The 20,903-nt window shown below is 33.4% G+C and overlaps 1 protein-coding gene across 2 annotated transcripts in view; it reads right to left on the bottom strand.

Moving 5' to 3' along the window:
- Nucleotides 1-20,903, bottom strand: part of XRCC4 (X-ray repair cross complementing 4) — a 275,793-nt gene that overhangs the window by 87,514 nt on the left and 167,376 nt on the right. For both annotated transcript variants that reach the window (XM_017507925.1, XM_017507933.2), the window contains exon 7: nucleotides 13,183-13,330. In XM_017507925.1, the coding sequence (XP_017363414.1) occupies nucleotides 13,183-13,330 (148 nt within the window). The remainder of the gene's footprint in view (nucleotides 1-13,182; nucleotides 13,331-20,903) is intronic.

Below are 20,903 nucleotides of genomic sequence, written 5' to 3'. Positions count from 1 at the left end.
AAAAAATTATGTCTTAGAATTTTACTGAAAGTATTTTTTAATAATGGTGTTTAAACAAAGCATGTTTGTGCTCTTGTCCTTTAGCAACAATTTTCCAAAAACAAACAAAATCCTTGAATAATACTAATGGATCATTATTATAGTTTTAATTTCTTAGGTTTATTTTTTACTCTCATATCTGATTTCTTTGTTCCATTTGCTGACATCTGCTACTTTTAGGGTTCATATCTTCTTATTTGGCATAACTAGTTTATACTTTCAGACATGAAACCGTCTATAGTTCCAGTGTAATAAAACATTTTATTTTATTTCATAATGTTTTACTACAGACCAAATACCTACTTTACACTGAGTTACATATCATACTAGATGATTTAAGTTATAGAATTTCACTGTTAAAGTGAAAATTTTGAATACAGTATATGAAAAAATATATACCTCCTATTTTTCCTTTAACACTGAACCATAAATTATGAGCAGGGAGTCATTGCTTTTGATTAATAACTTTGCTGGCCACATACAATGAATATTTACACATTATTCTATGCTGGCAGAGTGCTTAAAATGCCTGAAACAATAACTATTATCAAGCCAAATTTAGAGAAATTTTATGTATCAAAGTCTTTCAACTGACAGGAATATAATGTATATGAAACATATAGTAAACCCTCTTTACTTAAACTCAGAAAGATTATAAAGACCTATTATAAACATTTCTTTTTAAACAGACATCTGAGTCTGTCAGTAATCTAAAATTTAAATGTACGTAATAGTCTGGGGGAATTGTAGTAAGGGTTGTTCCCAGGGTGAGTTATAAACAAGGAAATATTTTTTAAAAACACCTACATAAGCTCCAATGAAACATATTATCTTGAAATTATGTTAAAGTAGAACTTAAAATTCATGCACTTACAAGACCAAGCCTATGATACATTTAATAATCATGCTTTAAAAGGCCATAAAGCTGTACTTAATACAGAATACATTAAAAAAATTTTTTTTTGTCCTTTCTGTATACTTAAAAAAATCTATTCAGGCAAACATTATCTTAAAGTTGAGCTGTTGATTTTATTGGCAAATCTATAATAGTGCATATGATCACTCTTTATTTAATTATTTTGGGTAACAAACACAATTAATAAATCATCTTTGAAGTGAACTGACCATAATCAGTATACTCTGGAACAAGGCCAAGGGGCCATTAATCAAAATATGCAGCAAGGAAAGTGAGAGCCGCAGCCTGAACAGTTAGGTAAACACAGAGTGAAGCTAATAAAAACCTATCGTTTTAAAACTACCACTGTGTTTACTTTTGCAACTAAGATAAACATTATGATAAAATTAAAGTTGTGTAAAAAGTGAGGTTTACTCATGATGACCAGAGTAAATATATAGCAATTGAACATTCATTTTATGTACTTAATTTGACATTTAAAAATTTAAAGTTCAGGTAACAAAAATCTGCAAAAATTAGATATTTGAATCTGATGTTTGTATTTTCCATCTAAATTTAAAACACATAATTTTCAAATACTTTGAGACTTAAACTTTAAAAAAGAAAGACATTGCTAGCAGGTTTTAAAGACATGAAAATACATTCATTTTGAAAAGATGGGATCATGTTTTCAAAATGAATGTATTTTGATGATCCCATGGTCAACTACCACATTTTAAGTTGGCGCATGCAATTTCATCTCTCTCTCTCTCTCTCTCTCTCTCTCTCTATATATATATATATTTCTAAAATGAATTGGTAAACAACCACAAAACCCAAAAGGCAAACACTGTTGTGAGGGTACAATTGTTATAACCTTCCTGGAGAAATTCTGGCAAAACATACATGCATATATGTGAAATTCCATATATAACTCTGCCTATATATAAGCTAGTCTATATCTCAAATTAATCAACTGCTTTGAAAACATAGTCTTCCAAAGATTTATTTTCCTCCCACAGTACACCATATTGATTGCTAAATGGAAGGAACAAAAAGTTGCAAGTTATAGCATAACTGGTGTGAGCCTAGTTTTGCAAATGAAGTGTGGAAGAGAGGGGGATCTGTAAAGGCACACAGTACCATGCTCTTAAAGGTGGTCATCTCCAGATGGATGGGATTATGAGTTTCCCATGTGCTCATTCTTTTGTTTCTATGTGTTTTCTGATTTTTCTGGAATGAGTATGTAACTGCTTTTATAATTGGGAAACAAATAAAGCAAAGTTCATTTTATTAAAAAATAAATTAATTAATATCAGACCCTTACTCCCTCACTAAGTTTTAACTTTTATAATTTATAACATTAATAAAAAACATAGAAGATATCAGAAAGGAAACAACTTTCTTCAAAACTCCATTAAAAAGAAGAATCTCATTAAGAGTGAATATGGTCACATAAACTCTATGTGACTGCAACTGGGTTACTGTGGGAAATGAGCTATTTAGGACCCTGAAAAGCTTTAACAGATATACTAACTTTGGTTTGGAAGCCATGAAAATTCTAATGTTTATAATAACTTTTCAAAACAAACGTAGATGATTGTGCAATTTCTTCAAGAATAATACTGTAGGCATCTGCTATAACAAAATAAGACCTGAACTTTTGCAGGTTCAGGAAGACAATACCTTATACAAACTGTATCAGTGGCAGCTGTGCAATACTTTACTGCACTCCATAGAGGTGGGGAAATACTGGGCTGACACATGCTGCATCTTTTTCTGCTCCTGGTAGCCAAGGACTGTGATAAGATTGGGTAGTCCTGGCTACTTAAATCAAAAACTCACTCTAAGGTGTGTGTGTTGTTTTGCCATCCACTGCTCATCTGAAATATTGCACCCACACAATGACTTAATGGGGCCACTTAAAGGTTGATTCAGAACACACAGCTAAAACTCCTTCACTACAATTCAAGGAGCATCCAGTATCTGTGAAGTTATAATTTAAAATTTCTCTGTTTCTTTTGAACAATGTGTTCAAAATTTGTGTTTTCAGAAGACATACATCACACAGAAGACTAAATTATGTTTAAGATTTCTCTTCGAAATATGTTAATCTATGTATTTTTACTTGCTGGCCTACAGAAACAAAGACTGTATAAAAATATCTAAAGATTCTAAAAGTATTTATTTGTATTTTGGGCCCAAACTACTCTAATGGTTTTATCCTGTAGTTGAGATGATGCTAAACTGCTCCTTTTAGAGGTGTTCTTATGTATTCCAATTACTGAAATTCTCTAGAAAATGACCTTACTACTCTCAACATGGCCATCAGTGGGACAAGCAGGAAGTTTCCTAAGTACTAGGATTGGGAGGGGGAATACAAAATTTTTTTCTAGTAAAATTCATTTTAATGCCCTCCATTCTATGACTATGGTTGAAATGTCTTTATATCTTAAAAATCCTTGATATTCAGGAATTTTGAGCATCCGTATGCTAACTCAGTACCCTGCAAAACACTATCCCTTGGACTGTCTTTTTTTGTGAATGGAGCAGATTGCATGTGGATGCCATGCTTAAGGGCATTTGAGAAATTAAACCAGGTCAAATGAATTATTTACTGTGGGGTTTCTGAGAGCCTTTAAAATATAACTTTCCAAGTTTGGAGCTTGGGGCACATGGGACTCTGGGAGCTATGGTATGTAGCAATTTCCAAGCTTATTTGAATATGGCCCCCTTTCTCTGCTACCTATCTTTTACATAGTTCTACAGAATAAAGACTGTCAAGGGTATAAAAAAGAATACATTCTGAACTCATTATTACCTAATTTCAATAAACATCCTGACTTTCTTTCCTCCATCTACATCTAAATCTCAGAGCTGGAGGCACATGGCTCCTACCTAAGTATTTCACTTTTCTCCTGGCCACAGTTTGGGTAAATGGGTATGTATGTTATATCTCTGTGTGTGACTTCTCATCTTGGTCGCCAGAACAATCCTGATTTTGCTGCAACTTGGATTTGGCTCTCTTCTTGGCCACCTCTCCTGGGGTCTGAAGCCCTGATTCTAAGTTTTAATTTATCAGTTTCTGGAAAGAGTTAACCAAGCCCTTGTCCAGTTGCTAATCCCAATATCTTAAAATTGGTTTTTGGTCTTAAGAGAGAGAGCCTGCAAAAATGAGAAACAGACGGCCTAGAAGGTAGAATTTCTCGGTGGAGTGGGGTGAAGTGAAGAAATGGCTGAAACTGTTGAAGTGTCAAGCATTAAGGTATTAATTTAATCATTTAATTTAAATACTCTATTAGTTGGTTGATTTTATTACCTGGCTGCGAATTTCAGTAAGACTGGGATATTGATCCAATTTGGTTAAATAAGTAACTAATTAATTAATTAGTCAATTTGTTAGACTAATCCAGCTAGTCTGCCTAGACACAACTGGCTTTAGGTCACAATACAGCTAGTACTCGACTTACGACCACGATTGGTTCCGACAGACCGGTCATAACATGATTTGGTCGTAAGTTGAGTAGGCTATATGTACAGTACTGTGAAATGATGTTATAAAAATCTTTGTCATATTTTATCATAATTTTCTTTCATTATTGTTATATATCATAATTTTCTTTGTTCATTTTATGACCTTTGCATCATCTCTACACCATTTTGTTTCTTATTTTTACATTCGTCAGGTTTAAGTAAAACACTGCATTACCAGTACAACTGGTTTAATATTTGCAAAACATACAAAATTACAAAATACAGGTGCATACAAAAATACAAAATACAGGTGTAAAAAATACCATAGGAAACATTTTTTCAATTGCAAAACATATCAAAATATATAAACATGTACGAAACATTTTATTGGCCACTGGTGCTTGGCTGCGGATTGTTGATGTCATCATCTGAGGCAGCAGTTGGGGTTACCAGAGTTGGTTTTTTCATAAACATGGTGAGCTTTGTCTGAATTGTATGTTTCTTTTTTTCTTTGTAAATTTCACGATACGGATGAAACACATCATGCGCCATCCGTTCAATCCTTGCAAATCGCTCGATGTTTGGGTCCATTGCCTCGAAATGTATAAGAAGTTTATTCAGTAAAGATAAACCGTCTGATAATCCCTTAGTGGTGAACTTTCTTTCTGACTCCTCCTCTTCTTTTTCTGCTTCTCTTCTTTCTTCTTCCGCCACTCTCTCTTCTTCCAGTTCGAGTAGCTCTTCATTTGTAATTTCTCCGGATTCTTTGTCTAGCAACTCTTCGACAACTTCCATTTCACACTCCAAAGAAAGGTCTTTAGCGAGTTTTACTATTTTTTCCCCAATCGTTTCAAGTTCATGTTCACTGTCAAATCTGTCAAAATTGTTAACATAGCGCTTAACACAATTTTTCCAGGCGCCATTCATGCACTTTGTCGTCACAGCCTCCCAGGCGGTAGCGATATTCTTGATACACATCAAAATGTTGTAGTGTTTCCAAAAATCTACAGTGCAGCAGTTGTGGCTAGCGATTGTGGTCGTAAAGTCGAATGGTCATAAGCTACATAGGTCGTAAGTCGATCAATACCTGTACAATGCTATTAATATATTTTTTATTTACTGATACAAACAGAGCGGGACCTTATCATACAGCACTTCCCTGTTATCCTAGGGAGATACATTTCAAGTACCCCAGCAGATGCCAGAAACCACAGATACTATCAAGCCCTATACATACTATGTGTTTTCAATCTGAAAACCGAGATAGCTACTAAGTGACTAAATGGTAGGTAGTATATAAAGTGTGGATACACTGGATAAAAGGATGACTCACATTTCTGGCAGGACAGAATGGGACAATGTGACATTTCATCATGCTACTTAGAATGACACGAAAAATAAAACTTATGAATTGCTCATTTCTGGAATTTTCTATTTAATATTTTCAGACAGTGGCTGACTGTGGGTAACTGAAACCACAGAAAACAAACTATAGATAAGGAGTGACTACAGTATTATTTTTCATAGAATGCTGAAAGAAATAATAGATCCTAAATCAAAAGATTTAAGTGAAAAATTCTTCCTTCATGATTGTTACATATGTATATATATACATGTATATATGTAACATACATATACACATACGTGTGCATGTATGTTACATATATACACATGTGTGTGTGTCTATATATATATAAACATGACTTCAATAAAATATCAAGCGAGGTGCCTAATAAAGGCCTAATATGGTGCTATTTTATTTAGATACACATTGCACCTTCATATATGTGTAGAAAGTAACTTTATAATGTTCTTGTTTATACTCAGGATTTTACCTGATATTAAAATACACTATATAAATATGAAAGTAATTTCATAAATTCCAGCCTTTGTCAGCTGGTTCATTTTAATATACGGAAGTAAAACGACACACAAAACAACTCTACAAATCACAATTTCAAGTGATGCAAGATAGTAAATAACAAGGAATGTACAGCATATGTTTATGCTGAATAATAACTCTTAGTGTTGATGCTAGTTACAGAACAGGATGAGTGTTCCCCTAGTATAATCATATTGTGTGGATTAGACATACTAAATTTTTAAATGAATATTTATCAATATACACCAGATTCAAGGATTTCAGAGTCTTACTAAATGTGGGAAATCTTCAAAGATCTAAAAATATTCCTTTAATAAAAGCATTTATATTACCAAAAAAAAAAAAAAAAAGGCAAAATAGCAAAACAGTTCTGCACCTCAGGACTGCTCACAGATGCCAATTTAATCAATTATCCCTGTGAGCACTCCACATAAGTTTCTGTATGTTTTCAATTTTCTAGTTTCCTGTGTTTCAAAAAAAAGAAGGTTTTATTATTGAGAGTCCAAAATTAGACAACATTAAGCAGTTTGAAAGTACAGTTAAAAAGAGAGAGAAAGAAAATAAGTACAATAGCATTCGATCATTTTAAATTTTGATATCTAAAAAGATGCAATACTAACCAAAGCCTCAGTGTTTTCTAGTCAATCTGATAATTTGATAACCTTTAACAAGAATTAAAAAGCAGTTTCAAACTGTAGGAAAAATAGAAGTAAAGTTCTCTGCAATGTGAGAAACTGGAATGCTCTCCTGTCCATGGGCAACAGCTGAATTCTCAACATGGGCCACACAACCCGCTTGGTCTGGCCTCCCTGTAGCCCTCAGCCTCGTCTCAGGCCCTCTCTTCCTTCCTCCCTCCACTCTCATCACTCACACATTCCACCTGGTCACCTGTTCACAGTAGGCCTCCCCTGCCTGAACCCTGCCCTCTACTCCCTATTGTGCCCTTTCACTCCTCTTTAACCTTCAGATACTGCTCAAATGGTGATTCTTCAAGCCATATCCTCTTTGCTGTGTTTCCCTAAATCCTGAATTCCTTCAAAAGTTTATGATTATATATCTATGTAATGATATGATTAATGCTTATCTTCTCTCATACAGAATAAATTATATAATATCAGGGAATGTATCTAGTTTACTTAGCAACGGGGGGGAAGTCATAGTCAGAATTCTGTGGTTCTCAACAAAAAGTGTCTACTGTTCATTTCCTTAGTCAATGTGAAATCATGTGGTAGGCCTACAATGCCAACTCAACTGAGAGGCTATCATAGGAATTACAGAGAAAATAACATTGTGAGGGACCACCAAACGTGTCAGAAATCCCACACAGGTTTAGAATTGAAAATAATGAATGAAGCCAGGCTTCCTAGATGAATTTAATGAGATATTACACTGTGGTGTTGACATAATCTATAAAATCAAAACTTTCTGTGGAATCTTTATCACTTAAAAGAAGCAAATAAAATTGTGTAATAATTTATTCTCAGTTAGTCTTTTCTAGTTAAACAAGGCTAAGAACACAAGAAACATGAGTGTGGTAGAAAATCTTTGTTCACATACAAATTCTTAAAGGACCCAGGATTTCAAAAACTCTTGAAAAACACTAAGAGTTGTTTCTATTGAATGTATATTTCATGTACTTTTAGTAAGTTTTATAAGCAGGTGATATTTTCTTTAGCACAATAAACTGAAGATGAACACCATATAGTCAAAGCACTTTTTAAATGGTAGTGGCTAGTTAATGTGAAACAGTTTAATTTGTAAGATGATAATTATACTATAGTAATAATTAAACTGGTTTTATGGCTAAATTTGGCAACTTAAAATAACTCATGCATGTGAAGACAGTGTCTTTTTCTCTTTTAGAAACACTAAAAAGTGTGTCATTCATTAATCCACCGAAAAATTGTTTCACTAGCTGTGTGACCTTCACTAGAGTACTTAATTTCTCTGTGCAATATGTTCATAATATTATTTAACAGAATAGGGTCAATATTTGCAGTTTCCACTTAAGACGATATCATTATTTTTAGAGTAAATTTAGAGATTTAGAGAATTACATCTATCTCAGGTTGCAAAATGGTTTTAAGGCATTAGAAGTGGCATTTTTAAAAGAGAACTTCCACAGCACATAAGAATATTTAATTATAAAACTGTGACTATTACAATGCATTTCAACTTACTAAGTTTCTTAATCTTTTTTCTTACGTGGTTGAAGAATCCGACTTTCATATAACGATAAAATTTTACTTTGTATGTCAGATCACCTAACGACAGCATTTGACAATCTGTTGAGAAATTATCTGTAGGACAGCTTTCACAATTTATTTATAAAACCCAAGTAATGTTCTAACTTTTCCTGTATAAACAATATTTATGTTTTCACTATTCATGTTGCTATCAATTCATTAAATTTGTTTTAAAACCCAAACTCTCTGAGAGGTCACCTTTGCTTTGCTGTTACTTTAAATCTGTTTTGAGGAAAAAAACCTAAAAACTATTGCCTTTTTACCCCATGGAGAAGAGCTAAGGAAGGATCGCAGTGAAAAAAAATAGACCTGAGTCATCACTGTGTCATTTCACTCTTTTACTTAAAGTTAACTCCTGAAAATTTGGGCATACTTATTCTCAAAAACAAATATACAGAGCTTGAGCTCACTTTTCCATCTTTAATATGACATAAATATTCCTTAACAATATTTTACAGGATGTGGTTAAATATTTCTATGGTAGTTTTCAGACACATTTTCTTGGGAAAACATTTTTTATGTTTTACTATTTAGTATTTTTATTGGTAAAAGCAACTTCACTTACAAATTTTCTTTTATATTTGATCTACATAGTTTGTCCAGATGCTTTGAAAGTTTACAAGGTTAATGGAAAATTCATTATAAATCTCTGTTAATTTAATAATTTATATTTATTTTATTTCTGTATTCCTTTTACAGCTATTCATATTTGTTCTGCAGTCGCTAATAACTTTACAGAGTATTTTAGGTATTAACTGAAGTTGTTTCTCTCTGCATAAGAGTCAAAAAAAGAAAAGCTTCCAAAAATAAAAAAAATTTTAAAAAGCGCCTCCTCCGTCAAATAAATGCCCCAAATCCACTCCAGCATATAACAGTGTACTTACAAATCTGGAACACAGTTCCTAAGATTTCAATTTAGAACTTTATGACTGATGTAACTCCCTCACTCTGCACAAAATTTTGTATATCTCTGTCTCTCAAAAGATTATAAACCTAGTTGAGGAAGTGAACCAGGCACAAATTCTGGAATAAAACACTGGCTGTGTTGCGCTAGCGAGAGAACTATATCTTTCTGAGCCTTGGTTGCTTTTATCTGGAAGAAGGCTAAATTAATACCTATCTTGTAGAGTTTGCATGAGATTTAAATGAGAGATAACATATAAAGCACTATCAAAATTTTATTTATTTTTGTATCTCTCTCTCCTCCTATACCTTGCCACCAAACCAATGACTTAGGATCACAATAAATGTTCAACTAAATTTAAAGATTATTATGATTTTGTTTTATAAATATTTAGTTTTTCTCAAAATGCAAAATAACCCTATGGTATTTATAAAGTACTTAAAATGTAATATTGCAATATACCTATAAATACTTAAATTTAAAAAATGAATACTTTTCTCATGGATGTTTCATATTTTTAATTGCTTCATGAATTTTAATCAATAATAGCTAATAAATGCATAAGTACTTTATTGCTAAGTAATATTCATGTTTTGACAGTGGTGAATAAATAGATTTATTTATTTATTCATAAATCTATTATTTATTTAACTATTCACTGTCAAAACATGAATATTATTAATTATCTAGTGTAATCCTTTCATTTATAGATGACAAAACTAAACCTTAGAAAGGTAAAATGACTTGCACAAAGTCTTGTAGACTGAAAAAATAAAAATTAAAAAAATTAAGCCATAGAACTTATGATCATTCCTTCTCCTACTTTTGTTTCTTTGTAGTTGAGGTGCAGTGACAGAGAAGCTAAATAGTGGAATCACATGTAAGATGTCCAGTGGGAATACTGGAAAGGACTGAAGGTCATGCAATCTGAAGGGCATAAGAAACTGAAGTTTAGAGGTAAGGACTGATGTTTTTTCACTCATAAATAGCAAACTAACCACATCTGCATTTGTTTGGGAGTCTACAGATAAATTATACGAACCTAATTGATGTACATGTTTTTGATGACAAGTTGTCAGAGAAAGAAAAAATATGCTTTAGGAAGGCAGGAAAATAGGTAGTAGTTTTAATTTTAAAACATAAAATAAGGGCTAGCCATTAGTAATCAAGAATGTCTTACTCTGGGGATTTTTTTTTAAGAGTTAAGGCTTACTTCTGCTTTCGTTTTATAGAAGCTTCTTTCTTTTTATTAAAAAAATTGGGAAAGTACAACTAGTATTTAAAATTTTTAAGGGCCATAAAATTTTGATCTCTTGTATTCAAAATAGAAAAAAATCCTATAGTATAAATAATAAGAACAAAATACATAATTCAACATTTTGTTTTATTTGAGCAAAAGAGAGGCATTATACAGTAGGATATCAACCACTCAACATCTGATTGACACATGGCAAACTAAATTTCTCTTAATCTTTAAAATGCTCCCTGACATCTAACAGGTGTTTTTCATTTCTACTTAGGGGCAGTCTGCCTAAAGGGCCTAGTGATATAATTAGCAGACAATTCCAAAAAGCTGATATGGTTTACATCAACTTTGTCAACTTTTAAATTGGTGAAAATATACAACATAAACATTGACATGATCATCTAAACATGGAAAAGAAAAGGAACATAATATTGATTGTATGTATGTTTGCAGAAACAAACACATTACCTTTATTAAAAAATTAAATAAAAATATTTAGTCTTGATTCAGAGCTAAACTTCTTTCATCTCTTTATCATGCACATCAAAAATCTTCTTAGACAACACGGTGTACTCGAAAATGTCAGCAACTTCAAAACCTTACCTTTGGTTCACACACAGAATGAAAAGACCTAAGATGCAGCTTTCCAACATAAAACCAGTATTTCTTTCTTCCCCCATACCATGAAGTCATTATCAGACAAAACAATTGGACTGAAAGTTCCAGTGTGGACAGGAGCTGTGTCTATTTTCTAGTCTCTGGGATCCTAAGCATGATCAATATTATGCCTGGCACATGACTCAATTTCAACTCATTACCCACTTGTCTACTAATTGATTGAATGAAGTACTTAGTTTCTGGAATAATTCAAACTGCTTGTAATTTTATTTTTTCCCATATTAATCCACAGAAATAGTTTAGCTATTTTGATGTTTGTAAAATGAAAATATTTTTGGTTCACTATATAAAAGAGATCACAATATGCCTTGAACTCTATGAGCTCCATCAAGGGGTTATAAGCTAAGAATAAATTCAAATGATAAACACAAACCAGAAAGAATTTGGTGCATAATGAGTTTTAACATATATTTTCTAAAGACATTAGAGACCCAGAATAGTACAGAGATAGAATTTTTAGGTACATGTAGACCAGGCCAATTGTGGAGAGAATAAAAACACAATGATAGACAAAATAATCCCAGTATACTATATTTATATGCTAGAAACTAAAACATGTTCCCACTAGGCTGCCAGTTTCCTGATGGCATGGATTGTGCTTCTTTGCATCGTTATTGTCTATAATAGAATTTAAAGCCTTTTGCTCTCAGGAACGCTTTATACTTTAAAAAATTTTTTGAGAGTCTCAAGAGTTGAGCCACATTTTAGTTTATGTGGACTATTTGCCATATCGAAAACTAAACCTGAGAAAATTTAAACAGATTCATTAATTCATTTAAAAATCACACAAATCCAGTATGTGATAATATGAATAATATATTCTTTATGAAACATATTTTCCAGAAAAAAATGTTGTGAGGGCATTTTTAAAAATACTTTTCAAATCTCTTTGATAGCTGATTTGATTGAAAACAGTTGGATTTTCACTAGCTTCTGCATTCAATCAGCTGTAACATGTTAATTTAATTGAAGGATATAAGAAAATCCAACCTCACACAGGTATGGAATTTAAGAAGGGATGACCTTATGGACCTCTACAAAGGGTTATGAGAAAACCCCAGGTGTCCTCATTCTACACTGTGAGAATCATTGGACTATGAAATCATCTGCCATAGCATCATCATTCAATAACTATTCACTGAATTAAAAAAACTTTAGAGAAAAGAAATACTCAGAGCATGTATACACATACTCAAAGATACAAATGATTTGCACATTCATTTTGGATTAAACTGATAACATTCTTATAAATGCTCATTGTTTTGCTGTAATGAAATATTAAGTGTTCCAACTTCTTAACTCATCACAACTAAATTGAAATATAGATTGATGCAGGGTAGTCAGAACCAAAGAGTGAAAAACAGTGAAAATAAAGTACACAATGCCAAAATTTGAGAGGAATAAACAGATGATGAGAAAGAGACATTTTACTTGAAAAAATGCCAAGCATAACCAAATTAAATGGATAATTTGAAAGCTATATGAGTCTCTTTTAAGCAATAAATTAGATTGAAACACTTTACTGAACACATGTTGGATTCTAATATGTTTAGTGCCCTACATGCCATTTCTAATTAATCTATAAAAAGTATGAGAAAAAAATTTTTCTTATATTTTCAGCATTTCACCTTTAAATATTAATAGAAATTAACCAAATACCAGAAACACTATATTGATTCAAATATTTTACAATTCCCACATCGCATTTTCTTAAAAATAACTTTAAATAAGTTCAAAATAAAAATATAATTTTTAAGATCATAAGTTAGATTCTAAAAAATGTCATCTCACTTCTTGGCAAAGAATAAAATGACTTACTTTTTCTTTCCTTGAAGCTGATGTTCCTCAGGAGCCATTTTAGGTTCTGTCCCAAGATTTTTTTGCATTCGCTGTCTCCTTTTTCTACTTGGTGCAATATCAGTGACATCAAGACTTGAAATAATGGAATCATCTTTACTTACAGCAGCTAAAATAAAATGAGATAAGAATGTGACCCAACAAAATTATGCATATCATTTGTAAGTAAAGCATTAACTTGCTGTTTTAGCACTGACATAAGGTGACACAATATAGCAAAACTGTTCTTTCAAATCTTTACACAGAATTGTTGAATCAAGTCAGTTAGATGCCTTATGATACTTCACTACCAACATAAAACATTATGTATATTTCACACAGGGAATAATTTGATCAAAATGGTCTTTGATGTTGGGTGCAAGTGTTCTTGGAGACTTAATGGGACTAGTGTTTTTATTAGGATTGTTACTAGAAATCATAACAACAATGACAAAACTGTGTTGATTTTTTTAAAAATATGATTAAAGTTCTGGGATACAGGTGCAGTATGTGCAGGTTTGTTACATAGGTATACATGTGCCATATTGGTTTGCTGCACCCAACAACCCATCATCTACAATAAGTATTTCTCCTAATGCTATCCCTCCTCTTGCCCCTTACCTCCTGACATGCCCCACTATGTGATGTTCCCCTCCCTATGTCCATGTGTTCTCATTGTTCAATTCCCACTTATGAGTGAGAACATGTGGTGTCTGGTTCTATGGTCCTGTGTTAGTTTGCTGAAAATGATGGTTTCCAGTTTCATCCATGTCCCTGCAAAGGACATGAACTCACCCTTTTTTATGGCTGCATAATATTCCATGGTTTATAATGTGCCACATTTTCTTTATCCATTCTATCATTGATGGGCATTTGGGTTGGTTCCAGGTCTTTGCTATTTGTAAACAGAGACACAATAAACATACGTGTGCATGTCTCTTTACCGTAGAATGATTTAAAATCCTTTGGGTATCTACCCATTAATGGGATTGCTGGGTCAAATGGTATTTCTGGTTCTAGATCCTTGAGGAATCACCACACTGTCTTCCACAATGGTTGAACTAATTTACACTCTGACCAACAGTGCAAAAGCATTCCTATTTCTCCACATCCTCTCCAGCATTTGTAGTTTCCTGACTTTTTAATTATCCCCATTCTAACTGGCATGAGATGGTATCTCATTGTGGTTTTTATTTGCATTTCTCTAATAACCAGGGATGATGAGTGTTTTTTCACGTTTGTTGGCTGCAAAAATGTCTTCTTTTAAAAGTATCTGTTCATATCCTTCATCCACTTTTTGATGGGGTTGTTTTTTCCTTGTAAATTTGTTTATGTTCTGTGTAGATTCTGGATATTAGCCCTTTGTCAGATGGATAGATTGCTACAGAATGGGAGAAACTGTGTTGATTTTGAATATTCTGCCCAAAGCTTAGTTTTTTCTCCCTTAAGCCCATTTTTTTTACTCTGCAACTTTGTAGAATAAGTGGTTTTTCAGGTACACGTATATCACATTCTGGCAGAAAAGCTTGCATGTTGAGTTCTCACTCTGTGCAGTTCATGCTTTGCTTGATCTCTCTGAGACAACTTGGACCTGTTGAACGTTCTACTGAAATTCCTCTCTTGATTTTTTCTAATAACTGTAATTTCCAGATCTCATGTTTTGGACACTTTGCTATGGGTTTTCCATGTATTACTTTGTTAATCCTTAAAATTATAAGGTACTTATTATTACTATCTTCATTTTATTTATAAAGAAAACAAAGCTTCAGAGAGGTTAAATAACTTTCCCAAATCACACAGCCTTTGTTCTTATATTTTATCATTATTACAATTAAAAAACATTTTTCCAAAGTGGGTAAATTATTCTTTGATCAAATATTAAGTGAAAGCCCATCAAAGCATACTTTGCTTTCCAAAGCTGTTTAAGTTTTAGGACATTTTTTTATTAACCTCTAAAAAGGTATTGAGAAAAGGGTAAATTAAAAAGGAAGGTTTTTTTTGTTGTTGTTGTTGTTGTTTTAACACATTCAAGCTGAAAGATTTCCCAGTGCCATTAACTTAAGAGATGACTAAGAAGGTACAAGTATATGCTTGTCTATGAACAAAACTAGCAAAAGTGTTAGAGGTGGAGAAAATTTCAATTATAGATAGACTTGCAAAATGGAGAAAGATTATATTTAATGTTACAGAAAATATCTAGGAAAATTAAGTTTAAATTAAAATACAAGGCAAAATTTTAAAAAATAAAATTAGTGAAAAGTTCTGCTATTCATTTTAAAACTCCAAATCATGTCTTACAAATTGGCAACCAAAAAGGATACTGGATGTGGCAAATGATTACATCATGTGTTACAATGTGTGCATCTTACTTTAAAATACAAAGTGACTAAAGGTATGTTAGTGAGGGTGAGCTATAACCAAGGTGTTTCTAGCATCTAATCAGGATGCACCAGCCAGGAGCAGGCTGATGAGATCAGAAATCTGTACTACTAAGGGAGTCATCATAGGTACATTTGTTATTCACATTTCAATCAATAACTGATGTTTTACTAATCAGTATACTGAATGACAAAAATGTGTGCCTACTGATAAAAACAAAGTATATAAACTAACTTGATGAATATTGCATGTGGGTTTTCAGGAGTGAATTAAAAGTACTAGAGTTATATAGGCTGGCTAACATATTTTAGAAATACTGCTAATCATTTTATGGACAAGATGTAAAAATCCCATGAGGCCTATTTACACCGAGAAATAATCTTCTGCTAAATTTTCAAATGGTTCTATGTCCAGCTATGAACACTGGACAACTGTGGTTGTTTGAAGCCAGGAAGAATCATCATTTCTGCTCAGGAATCTTTATATTTGCTAAAAGTGAACACTTTCTATGAGGAAGTGACTGGGACACCTAAAAGGACAGAGAGCTTGCAATTTTTTCAAACTTTTAGGGCAGGTTCATGAATTATTTTGTGTTTACTTACAAGTAAATCTTAGTTAATAACTGTATGTAAGGCAAAATTTAATCTGAGAATTTTATTATTATAATTGCCTTTAAGCAAAATTGTGGCAGAAGTACCTAATGTTCTCATACCCCAAATTTCTTGGTGACTGTCATTACACCACAAATAAACTGAAGTTGTGCGTGACCAAGTACTTCCAGCCAGTTCACCACATTATGATTCATTCTTCTTGATAATTACAGTGTAACCTTTCTACAAAATTGGCATGAGGAAAAAGGGCTAGCTGTATAAGCTTAGTTACAATTTAAATGGAATACCTTTTTTGGTTTATGTTTGCACCATGGGATACAGTGTTCCCCTCAGTTTTTCACATAAATGTAATAGGAAACCATATTGTAATACATTCTCTTACTTCAAATATTTCTTTAAAATGAAGTTTTAATATCTATCCAACCTTTAATAAAAGGCAAAAATAACCCATTGCATCCTTCTCTTTCCACCCTGGAGCCAGGATAAAAAGCCACTATTCCAATAGTTGGTACCTAAATATTAAATTGCTCATCTCAAACATTTTTCAAATTTCTTTTTTTTTTTTTGAGACGGAGTTTTGCTTTTGTTGCCCAGGCTGGAGTGCAATGGCATGATCTCGGCTCACTGCAAACCCCACCTCCCGGGTTCAACTGATTCTCCTACCTCAGCCTGACTAGTTGGAATTACAGGCGACTGCCACTGTGCCTGCCACAACGCCTGGCTAATTTTTGTATTTTTAGTAGGGATGAGGTTTTACCATGTCGGCCAGGCTGGTCTCGAGCTACTGAGCTCAATGGATCTGCCTGCCTCAGCTTCCCAAAGCCTGGCCCACATTTTTCAAATTTCAACCCATCCTGTTTCTTTCCTCCAATTGTGACAATGTTTGGTCTTTTCATTGTCTTTGGTCTTGCAGCTAAATATATATTCTATTGTGACATTAGCTTCCTTGAACAATGACTGTGGCTCTCCAAATGAGCAATTGCTATTTCACATACAACAGAAGGATCGAACTATATCAACAGGAGGTCACAGATAGGAGCTCAAAAATGTAATAATATTCATTACCTTACATATTTTCAAGTACAATAATTCAAGTTTTCACTTTCAAGTCTGGCATCTCATTGTTAAGAAAAAACATCAATTTATATTAAGTGTATTAGGTTATATATTTTCATTTTAGATATGACAGAGAACTGGAATAGAGTTGGAAAAGAATGGCAAATGTTCAAAGGGTAATGAAGGGGAGTGTGGCCTTGTAACTGCATTTATGAAAGATGCAGGAAATGAGACAGTATAAGTATGGACAGCAGAAAAGAAATGGAAGGAGGAAGAAAGCAGAGACCTATGTCAAGTCAGTTTGCAAGTTTTCAAATTCAGGCAGAAAACTATAGATTTGATATTGACTGGGGAGGTTTTATTTCTAAGATTCTACCTCCAGAATTCTCAGTTTTAATGTTACCATCTGTCTTTTATTCTTTTTTTCCTTTTTTTTTTTTTTTTTTTTTTTTTTTTTTTTTTTTTTTTTTTTTTTTTTTTTTTTTTTTTTTTTTTTTGGTCACGACAATGTGTCTTTCACCATTTCCAGGAAGTTTTTTTTTTTTTTAAAGAAAAAACGACATTGCCAATTAACTTACTACAGGTGTAATACTGATTCGTATAGCAGTGGGATGAATTTCAAGTTCTTGTTAGGTTCACTGCATCTCAAAAATGGGGAATCTTTACACAAGCCCTGTTATTGTGCAAGGTGGCTCCACAAAAAGCCACACTTCTCATCTGACAGAAGAACTGCAGGATCTTGGCAACAGTAGTTCAGACGTGAGTAAGGCGGAGAGTTAGCTTCCCTGGGTACTCTCAATGACGAAATGAAATGACACTGTCATTTCAGGAATTTGACTGAATCTTGTAAGTTAAATTACCTGGTAAACTTCAGCCTCTGACCAAGAAGTCTTTAAATCTCAACATTTTTATAAATCATTTTTTCAAGTTTATAATTTGTTTTTATAAGGCCCTTATTATTACCTCATATTTATAGATTTTTTCTTTTCATATGATATATAGCTTGGCACACAGAAAGAATCTATACTACTTAAATGATTGCTACCTCTCTTCCGCTCCCCCCCACCACACAGATATGCCCATCTCCAGCCCCCTCAAATAGACACACACACACACACACACACACACACAAACACACTCCACTCCAATGTCCTGAAGCATGTTATTCATGGTTGGGGCAATGTAGCTTACAGAATGAAAGAAGCTCTAATCTTCAGGTGTCTTCACCATAAAAAAAAATGCGTACTGTTTGCAAATGCCATGTCCAGACAAACTAACCAACCAACCATGAGCGGTTTCCCATTGCCTACAAGATAAAGTCCTAAGATCTTAGTCCTGCATTCAAATCCTTCTACAATGTGACCCTCACCTGCCTTTGAAACCATGTCTCCCAAAATCTTCTACCACATACGTAAGTACACTAAGGGCTGCAGGGCAATTTACTGGCTCACCTACCTGCCTCCTCGCACAGCCCAACTCATTTCACTCATCCTAGTTTAGTAGTCCCAATCCACAGAAATCTTTCCTGTCTCTGCAGTACAGTTTGAATCCCTCATCTTATACATCCAGTCTTATATTGTTACTCTCTTTTTATGTTTGTCTCTTGCTTCTTCAATTAAATTACGAACACCCTATAGCTGGAATCCATGCCTCTTGCTAAACCCTAACATATTACTCAGTAGTTTTATACAAGATAAACATGAAGACTGGATATGGATCTCTTATTTTCAAATGTGCATCTGGTTTTTTAATCAAAAACATATTTATAAACTTTCAGATGAGATGTAGGGTAAAGTGGTGTGAGAATGCCCCGGTTTGGGTCTCCAGTTCTGCATTGACTTTTGGTTCATTACAGAATCTCTAAGTTTCTCAGCTGAGAAAATGTATATAAACCACAATTTCTGAGATGAAAAAATAGAGTAAATAAAAATTGATTTATAATTGATTTACATATTTAGTAACATTTTTTAAATAAAACAAGTAGCAGAAATATCCAATATCATCATTAAGGCATTATTTTTAAAAGAGTATGTTGTTAACTAAAGACCAAATTAATATTCATTTAGGCTATCTTCTATATCTTCTTACAGACATAAAATGAAGTAAGATAAATAGTAGTTCTCCTAACTCAAAATAATCCAATTGCTACAGAAACACCATCTGTTAGGAATATAGAGTACTCAGTCTACTATGACTGCTTTGGCTGTTTTATTCATTTATTCATTTCACAAGTATTTATAAAATATTTAGAATCAATAAGACATTGTCTCATTTCAAAAGATATAAAATATTAAGAGAAAAAAGCACAAAATCCAAACCTTAAAATACAAGCCTAACTGAATGTGAAACTTCAAAACATGTATTCTTTCTTTCCTAAGAGAAGAAAACCAACCAATGCCTCAGGCTACCTCATGCCTCTGTAGTATGTCTTACTGACAAGTATAAAGATAATCAAGAAAAGAGGCTGAGATAAGGTGTATCACACCATACTTCAATAGGCAGTTCTTATCTTGAGGCAGTAAATTCCTAATCTGACCAAACAAGCAAGCATTATTTTTCCAGGTCATTTATCAAATGCCCATTTTCAAATCTGTTGCTACTCAGATTTCACAATCTAACCTGAATAACTGATGACCATCTTACAAGACAGGTCACTGGTATAATCTATTAATTAGCAATCACCAACTAAACTGATTATTAACATAGCACCAAACACTTAAGAGTGTATGTATCTGCATCTGTGTACATATATGTTCCCAAACGTCAGGCTCCTGTCTTAGCCAGTACAGCTACAAGTCAGACTTAATGACAAATACTGACATTGGGGTAACTCAAGAGGTCATCTTTGGAAATCCTATACTCTCAATGTCAGAGGCAGGGTGGGCACTAAGGATAAACCGCAGGCCCCAGAACTATCTGCAGCATAAAAAAAATAGTAAGTTGATTATATTACGAATTTATTGTCCTATGCCTACAAAACCTTTCAATATTTATTTATTTATTTATTTATTTTTTTGAGACAGTCTCACTCCGTCACCCAGGACAGAGTATAGTGGTGTGATTTTGGCTCATTGCAACCTCTGCCTCCTGGGTTCAAGCAATTCTCTTGCCTCAGCCTCCTGAGTAGCTGGGATTACAGGCACCCGCCATCATACCCAGCTAATTTTTGTATTTTTAGTAGAAACAGGGTTATACCATGTTGGCCAGGATGGTCTCGATCTCCTGACTTCATGATCCACCCGCCTCAGCCTCCCAAAGTGCTAGGATTACAGGAGTGAGCCACTGCACCCAGCCTCAATGTTTAATTTTTTTAAATTATTTTTTAAAACTTTACTACCAAAGAAATTCAGTTCTTCAGAACTTAAGAATTCATGTATTCTTCCACTCATTCAACCAATATTTATTGATTGTTTTATGAACTATTTTATGCAGAGGCAACTGTAAAGGTAAATTTCAGAGGCATTCTAACTGTGGCACTACCCAGAAGACACTACTAGCATGCATTCCAAAAGTTTATAATTAAGTAGGACAGAAAGACACAACTACTTGTAAGAAAGCCATAAGCTTGGGAGGCCGAGGCGGGTGGATCACGAGGTCAAGAGATCGAGACCATCCTGGTCAACATGGTGAAACCCCGTCTCCACTAAAAATACAAAA

The sequence above is a fragment of the Cebus imitator genome, unplaced genomic scaffold (genome assembly GCF_001604975.1).
Source record: "Cebus imitator isolate Cc_AM_T3 unplaced genomic scaffold, Cebus_imitator-1.0 Scaffold16, whole genome shotgun sequence".
In the NCBI taxonomy this organism is placed as follows: Eukaryota; Metazoa; Chordata; class Mammalia; order Primates; family Cebidae; genus Cebus; species Cebus imitator.
Note: the sequence above shows the minus strand (reverse complement) of the source record. Positions and strands in the feature narration are given on the sequence as shown.